Source organism: Gymnoscopelus microlampas, assembly GCF_963454915.1.
Source record: "Gymnoscopelus microlampas genome assembly, chromosome: 1".
NCBI lineage: Eukaryota > Metazoa > Chordata > Actinopteri > Myctophiformes > Myctophidae > Gymnoscopelus > Gymnoscopelus microlampas.
The window spans coordinates 51633488-51642088 of NC_139962.1; the positions used below are offsets into that span (position 1 = coordinate 51633488).

Genomic DNA, 8601 nt, shown 5'->3' on the forward strand with positions numbered 1-8601 from the left:
AAGTCTGGAAATCTCTGTTGGAACTGTTACTCCCGTGACCCGATGAAATGAGGGATGAAATGAGGGATCATACACTGCCGCCGTTTTTTCCTTTTCCTCCTCTGTACATATAGCTGTGTGCATTTGTTGATGACATGTATTAATGGGTTAATATTCTATGCTCTATTGATGAATTAAATACATAGGACCACAATGGAAACAAGTCCCCAGACTTTTTGCAATCAATCAATCAAAAGAAAATGTTGATATGAAACGTATATCTGTTCCCGAATTTTCTTAACCCATTAAGACCAGGAACGCATCTGTGCCATTTTCAGATTTCTTTGGCTATTCAAAAAATAGCAGATATACAAGCTCATAGCGCGGCACCCAGTACGCTATGAGATTGTAGATCTGCTATTTTTTTAAAATCTTGTGTGCAAATCTTTGAATATATATATATATCTAAAGCAAACATTTGTAACTCAAATCTTTGCTTCTGGGGGGTCTGGAACATAACATTTTGAGATAAAAGGTTTTTTATTATTATTATTTCCAAAAAAACTGTTAGGATTTAGAGTTTTTTTTAATCTGCCTAAGGTCTTAATGAGTTAAATAGACTATTTCTCACCTACACTGTATTATCTGATAACCCAGAAGTACAGTATATCTGTGCCTGTGTGCCAAGTCTGCTGCCTCCTCTTTCTTAACCAGCCTGCTGAACATTACAGTAATCACAGCCGCCTGGCTCACCGTTATGTGGCTTCGATAGGAATTATAGTGCAATTACTTTTCCTAGGTACAGTATATAGGTATAAAACGTTTTGCAGAAACGCACAGTGATAAAAAAATGTTCCCAAAAACGTTGCATGTGAACGTGGTTCGCAGATGAGAACCATGAGTCAATCGTCGATTTTACGTCGCATACTAATGAATCTTAAACCTAACCTTAACCCTAAACTTAACCCTAAACCTAACCTTGACCATACCCTAACCATAATCTTAACCCCTAAACCTAACCATAAACCTAAACGTTGTAATGCAACATACCAAAAAAACCCTGGCGATAGGGTTGCAGCATAAGTACGATCACATGAACCACCTCCAAAGGTTGCGAGAGACATATTTAGCCGCATTTGTAATAAAGTCTATACAACCCACATTGGCCACATTATAATCCGTTGCTGTCGGGTGGAAACCGCTTGTATGTCCAAAACCATTCCTATATAATTATTATATTTAAAAATTAAAATAGTGAAAACAGTGAAAATAGCCGATGCGTCGCATCGCACCGGGTGGTGAGCTTGTAGATCAGCTATTTGCACAACTTTTGTGCGACACTGTTGTATGATGAAGTAGGGCATTAACTTAAGAAAAAAAAGTTGAAATACAGTATGGATACAAGGTTTCTGCCCCGACAGCAACGATAAAGTAAAATAAATACATGCCACCAGGTGTAGCTACTGCAGTGATGTAATGACTGTAAAGTGAAAATGTGACATGTGCCATGTGTTATTATAATTTAAACTAGAAAACGTAAATCGCCCACGTAATATTATCTGATCCATCTGTAATAAAGAATGAGTGTTGTTATGGAAATGTTGCTAAGGTCTGCTAAGGCTATCTTCATGGCTGTGGAGTAATGGGGATTGTGGAACCCCCCTTTTGCTTTGAAGAACGACAGGAGAGTTCAAATAGAGTATCAAAGTCCTGACGTCACTCCGTTATCCCCAGTGGTGGAAGAAGTACTCAGATATATAACATACAAGTAATATTACAAGTAAAAGTAGCAATACCGCAATGTAGAAATACTCTGTTACAAGTAAAAGGCCGTGTTCAAAATGTTACTGAGTAAAAGTACAAAAGTGTTGGTATCAAAATATACTACCAAAAGTTTAAGTACTAACTTTTTTTGAAAATAGCAGATCTACAAGCTCACAACGCGTCACAACGTTGTGAGCTTGTAGATCTGCTATTTTCAAATAGCCTATGTATAAAATAGGGCTATTTTATTCCTATTTATTATTCCTCAAAATTGTACAGTACTTGAGTAAATGTACTGTATAGAACTGAAGTATAGATTTATATATATTATACCGGCATTTGGAGATATGCTGTACATATGATATGAGCAGTGGAAGAAGTACTCACATGTTTTACTAAAGAAAAAAGTGAGTAGAAGTACAAAAGTATTGGCATCAAAATGTACTTAAATTACCAGAAGTAAAAGTACTCCTTATGCAGAATGTCCCATTTTAAGTTTTTTAAAATGTATAAAAAATATTTAGAAAATAGCTGATCTACAAGCTCACAACGCGTTGCGATGCAACGCGTTGTGAGCTTGTAGATCGGCTATTTTCAAATAGCCGGAGTCTATAGGGCTGCATTGGTTAATGTATTTTTGGAAATAATAATCAAACATTTACAAAGTAACTAGTAACTAAAGTTTTGGAGTAAAGTGGAGTAAAAGTACAATATTTGTAGTGGAGTAGGAAAAAAAAGTATGGAAAATCGAAAAAAGTAAGAGTACCTCAAAATTGTACTTAAGTAGAGTACTTGAGTAAATGTACTTACAGTAGTTACTTTACACCACTGCACATGAGTAGCTAGTCCTTGTTGTGTATGTTTTCACCCGCCTTCTTTGCATTTATGTTTTGCTGTGTTGCTATGTATCATTTTCTTCTAATTACTGCTCCGTATTGTCATAACATTTGTAAAATGAATAAAAACTTTGATCATAAAAAAGAAACTCAAACTTGTTAAAAAAAGAAGAAGAGGAGAAAAAAAAGAATGATGATTGCAGCGAGTGCTGCAATACCGAGGGTGCATTGCAGCTGTGTTGTTAGTGTTGCATGAGGCTGGTGTGTGCACGTGTTCATCGTCAGAGTTGCAGTGCACCGTGCGATACTTTACATGACTATCAGCAATGCAACTCATCAATATACGCATGCAGTCCATTTCCTTTCATTCTTAAGCCTAATCTATGGTGAGTCGTACAGCGTTTTCCCCCTTGAAAATAAGCCATCACTCCACTGTGACCCTCACTTGCACTTTCAGTACGAAGGAACACTAACACAACCTAACTTAACTCGCACATACACACACACACACGCGCGCACTCACACGCTCCTTTAGGCCACGCTGCCGACACTACTTCATCTCCAGGTTTCCTTGCTGAATATTCATACCACAGAAGGCTGTCTGTCTCCTCGCACTCATACACTGTGAGAATGAATAATAGTGAGTGACAAATGGTGTCAAGAGGAGTGATTTACCATTGCGGTATATATCCTATGCTTTATTACATCTTAGTGCTTTGGCATAAGAACACTAAAAAACCCAGGAATCGTAATAAATGATTATGCATGCAGCTAATTAATCTAATGAATATTTATAACCACTTAAACACATTGTAATGGACTGATTAAGCAGTCGAATGCCGCAAGTTTGAATTAGTGCAGTTTTTGAATAATGACAGAGTAACTTTCCATCTTGTCGCTAATGTTCCTCTCTTTAAATGGGCTTTTTCCTCACTCAACAGCCCCCCCCCCCCCACCCCAGAAACCCCCCCCCTCCAAAATCCCCCCCTCCCCAGCCAGCTTCCCTTCCCTTCCCTCCCTCGCTAATTCAAAGCAGCGGAGCTACATTAGAATGGAACATGGCAATTATCACCTTTTATCTTGGGTGGGCGCGCTCGCTTTCTCTCTCGCTTTACTCTTTCTTACCTTCGCGCTGTTGCTGGGGAATGATGGTCGGTTGCTGTGGGAACGCTTGGCTGATTGGCGCATAGGCGGCTGGGTAGGCTGCTGTTACAAAGGGAGAGACAGAGAGAGAGAGAGAGAGACAGAGAGAGAGGGGGGAGACATAGAGAGAGAGGGGAGAGAGACCGAGAGAGAGAGAGAGAGAGAGAGAGAGAGAGAGAGAGAGAGAGAGAGAGAGAGAGAGAGAGAGAGAGAGAGAGAGAGAGAGTGAGTGAGGGGGAGACAGAGGGAGACAGACAGTCAGAGAGAGAGAGAGACAGAGAGAGGCAGAGAGAGAGAGACAGTCAGAGACAGAGAGAGAGAGAGACAGAGAGAGAGAGAGACAGAGATAGGCAGAGAAAGGAACCAGAGGAGTGGAATATTTTTTATTTTTTTATTTGCACGTCTCAATTTTCATATTTGACACAACAAAACTCAAATCATTATTCCATTGTTCGCATCCCTCCAGACATGGCATAAATAAATTGCATTATGGCTCAGAGCCCACGCTCGCTTGCCTGGTGGATCACCAGCACCACAAAGAGCACGACACGAAAACAGGAAAAAGAGGCACGTAGCGTTGTTTAACTATACAGCCGACTCAAGGATACAGGGAGGGAGAGAGAGAGGGAGAGAAAGAAGGAGAGACCGCTAATAGATCAGGATAGAGTGAGACCTGAGAGACGGATTTATACAGGCTTATACAGGTGTATATATAGTACGACCATGCCGCCTGTCAAGCATAACTGACGTATACCACAAAGTATGAATTAGGCAGAAGTCAAGGAGAAAACAGTGCTCATACAAAGTCTATCGTGTAGGCCTGTGGCAGGGGCTCTGAAACTTTGTCTTGTCAAGTAGACACTGTATTTTGGCCGGGGGAAGCCCGTCTGAAAACATTTTGGCGCCAGGGACCCCCATTAAAGATTCTTTCCCCACGTTTTTAAAGGGGTTTAACTGATTTTGATGCAATAACACATTTTGCTGGGGACCCCCTAAAACACCCTCAAGGACAACCATGGGTCGCTGGGACTCTACTTTGAGAACCTCTGATGTACGGTGTGGAGGCCGTTGGCCTCCTCACCTTCTTGTGTACTTTGTAGAGACGTGTGTGTGTGTGTGCGTAACCACAAAGAGGGGGATGAGTGAGGAAAGACAGATCACCTGCGTAGTGTTGCACGCCCGCATAAGCCTGCTGGAGTGGGTCAGTCACTGTCGGGCTCTGTGCTGCAGAGAGAGAGAGAGAGAGAGAGAGAGAGAGAGAGAGAGAGAGAGAGAGAGAGAGAGAGAGAGAGAGAGAGAGAGAGAGAGAGAGAGAGAGAGAGAGAGAGAGAGAGAGAGAGAGAGAGAGAGAGAGAGAGGGGGGGGGGTAATAAGAGAGAAAAGGGGAGGAATGGAGAGAGCAAAGGACACATGAGAAAGGGCAGAGAACGAATGAGAACAGAGATGTGATTCGACGGAAAGACAGAGGAAAGAGGAAAAACCTTGAGGAGAAAAAAATGCAAAGAGAGAGAATGGAGAGAAAGGACAAAGATCAAGAGGTACAGAGAGAGAGAGAGAGAGAGAGAGAGAGAGAGAGAGAGAGAGAGAGAGAGAGAGAGAGAGAGGCGGGACGGAGAAAGAAATGAGAAATGTGTGCGAGTGCAAAACGCAGAGAGGGAGCAAAAAAGAAAGTAAAAACGCTTGAGAGTGCTCAGCGAGCGAGCGCCACAGGAAGAGAGGCAGCCTATCAATGAATGGCGTGCATGGGGGAGGGAGAGAAAGATTTGGGTTGTCATATCTTACAGTTCTTCAAAATGCCTGTTCGTCCCAGATGTTTGCATCAAATATTAACCACATGCCAAACAAACCACTTTGTAGTTCATTACCATTGCAGCTGCCTTGCATAATGCTGCAATTGTGTCTGTGTGTGTGTGTGTGTGTGTGTGTGTGTGTGTGTGTGTGTGTGTGTGTGTGTGTGTGTGTGTGTGTGTGTGTGTGTGTGTGTGTGTGTGTACTTGTACTTGTACTACAATATGAAAGACAAATGTCCCCACAAATAACCTAGAACTTGGCCCGGACGGCTGGCGTAGCGGTCCGGGCACCTAGGCTGCTAATGAATCCCAATCCCGACAAACTTTGCTGCATGCCCATTTCCTGTCAGTCTACTGAATACTATCAATAAAGGCAGAAAAAGCCCCAAAAATATCTTTAAAAAGATTAAATAAATAAAAATAACCTAGAATTTGAGCAATAGACATGGGAGGACACTTTCTATCTAAGTGATACATTGTAATTGCGTGCAATCATAAAGAGACTTTTTACGTAATTAGTGGTTATTATTAAAGATGGCTCTTTAATTGCTTCAGTCATCAAATCAATTTCTGTAGGTCTACTTTTAGCCTTTTTGATGGAAGAAATTACAAAATAATGTACCCATAATTGTCCTATGCTAGTAAAGCCTGGTAAAAGTATAGAGCTCCCAAAATGGACCAGAATGGTCCAATGGTCCACTCTGTTAAAAAGTTTTCCTGGGGGAGGACCTCCAGACCCCCCGCTTGGGGTCATGGTCAGTGCCGACAGTGCCGACCCCACTCAAACCACCCCCCACAAATATCCTTGATTTCTGCAGTCCAAGGTTTGCAGGTATGGGTTAAGGTTATAAAACATGTTTAGAGTGAGACTTGTTGCAATTAGGAAAAGATTCCGGTTGCGTTTAGGGATAGGATAAGGATTAGACATTCAGAGGTTAGGTTCAGAAGTCTGGGTTAAGACTTATTAGACCTGATTTATACTTATAGTTGTGTGGTGGTGTCATGCACTGAAAATAGCCGTGCGTGTGAGCGTGTGTGAGCGTGTGTGAGCGTGTGTGTGCGTGGGTGTGTGTGTGTGTATGTGTGTGTGTGCGAGAGTTCTACAGGAATCAGTCCCAGACAACATTAAGGAGTCGAGGAGAACTCATCAAATTAACTGTAATGGACTGATGGATAGACTGATGGATTCATCATGAAAAACAGAAGGACCGGCTGCTCGGAAAAATCTGCCAAAGACAGATTTTCTTTTTTTCTTTTGATTGACCCTCCGAAACTAAAATGCCGCAATTCAACTGAGAGATGATGGCGGTGTCAAGAGCGTGTGAAATGAAAAAAAAGGAGAGTGCTCTCTACTTCTTAACAGCGGGACGTGATATAATCACCCAGAGTGATTGTGGGCGCAACAGACTGTACATATTACATCTGACAAGTTTTAGCAGACCCACAGAGCTGCCTTACCTTGCAATAAGTGCAACAGTAGAACAAGCTTAGACCTACCGTACATTTCTAAAGATCACCAAAGAATAGGCTCTATGCCAGTGGTTCTCGAACTTTTTCATGTCAAGGACCCCCAAGATGATATGTATTTGGCTACGGACCCCCCATCTCAAAAATGTTTTGTGCCAGGGATTTTTCAAAATTTGCAGATTTACAAGCCTTTTTTTTTTTTTTTACAAGATTTTTGAATAGCCAAAGTATACAGTAAAATATGGTTAAAGTGGTTAAAATGATTGTGACGCTATATTAACTAATTTTGCTGGGTACTAGGGGGTAATACTGGAAATTTCCAGTATGGAAATTTCTTTCCATACTGGAAATAAATTGGGTAACCTTTCTGTTACCATTACCAATGATACTAATGAAGGCTCTGTTCCATTCTGGTCAAACAGAGTTAGGGTGCTGATATTGTGCGTGTTGGCGTATTGGAAAGACTCTGCTACACTAGTGGGTCTAAAATTGGGGTCCAGGGACCCTCATGGTTCCTTGAGGGGGTTCCAAATGGCCGCTTGCGGGTGTGTAAGTCTGAGAGTTATGGGGGTCCTTTAAATTAAAAGGTTTGAGAACCACTAAGCTGCACTAAATGGAACAGAGCCTTCATTATCATTGGTAACACCTGAGAAGGAACAAAAACAACCACAACCAATATTCAAACGTAGCTTTTTTTGATTGATTGATAACTTTTTTTGCGATATTTTTGTAATATATCAACAAATCAAATAATAATAAACGACGTAAGAATAGTTTCATATTCCATTTTTTATCAACAAAAATCTAAAATATTTAAGCAAAAAATCCCTAAAATAATCCCATGGCTGCCACTTCCTGGAAGACGTATGGATGTTTATTTTTCCCTTCATAAAGCTTTTGTAAGGCAGCACTATTGCCAGCAATAAAGCAGTTGTACCTTTGTAGTGTGGCGACTGCTTCCAGGCATAATCATTTAACTAGTTACCCTTAACCACTTCAACCCCATATGGTTGAGCGGAGTCCCTCAGGGCTCTATACTGTACAAGTGTCTTTTCTGTTTTCTGTTATTGTGGGGAAAGCTTTAGCTGAAAATAGCTGATTGACAAGCTCACAACGCGCTGCAACTCAATACGTTGAGAGCTTGTCGATCTGCTATTTTCTGCTAAACCTTTCCCCACAATAAATGATGCTGGAGTAATTGGTTCTAGGACTTGCTTGTCTCACCTGGGTAAGGATGAATCCCGTTGGTGTAGATGGGTTCAGAGTTGGGCTGACCGTTGCTCTGAGGAGGCAGGGCACTGAACCCGTTGACCCCGATGGGGGCGGCTATGCTGGGCACCGTTGTGGCACCGATACCCGGGGGCGTGCTCGTGCCTACCAAAAAAAAGAGAAAAGATGACAGTTTCATTATAGGGAACACTGTCATGTTGACCCACAGGGTGCCTAATTGGACAGCCATTTAATTGGAGTGGCGGGGGGCTCCTCTACCTGCACTGCACACAGCAGTGAACTTTTCTTTTAATGTGACATTTTTTGGACCGCCTGTCACCTTGCCGCTGCCCTTTTGTAGCCAATGGATTATTATTATTTTTCTAATCCCGGTGAAGGGCATTTAAGTCATG

The 8601-nt window shown here is 41.7% G+C and overlaps 1 protein-coding gene across 20 annotated transcripts in view; it reads right to left on the reverse strand.

Moving 5' to 3' along the window:
* The window catches only part of celf6 (CUGBP Elav-like family member 6), a gene marked incomplete at both ends in the record, with an annotated part of 262587 nt that overhangs the window by 21671 nt on the left and 232315 nt on the right, over nt 1-8601 (reverse strand). For 10 of the 20 annotated variants that reach the window (XM_084073316.1, XM_084073331.1, XM_084073326.1 and 7 more), the window contains 3 exons: nt 3705-3785; nt 4884-4946; nt 8204-8353. In XM_084073316.1, the coding sequence (XP_083929442.1) occupies nt 3705-3785; nt 4884-4946; nt 8204-8353 (294 nt within the window). Of the gene's footprint in view, nt 1-3704; nt 3786-4850; nt 4947-8203; nt 8354-8601 lie in introns of all 20 variants that reach the window. The other 10 variants (XM_084073333.1, XM_084073329.1, XM_084073315.1 and 7 more) reach the window with 1 other exon arrangement.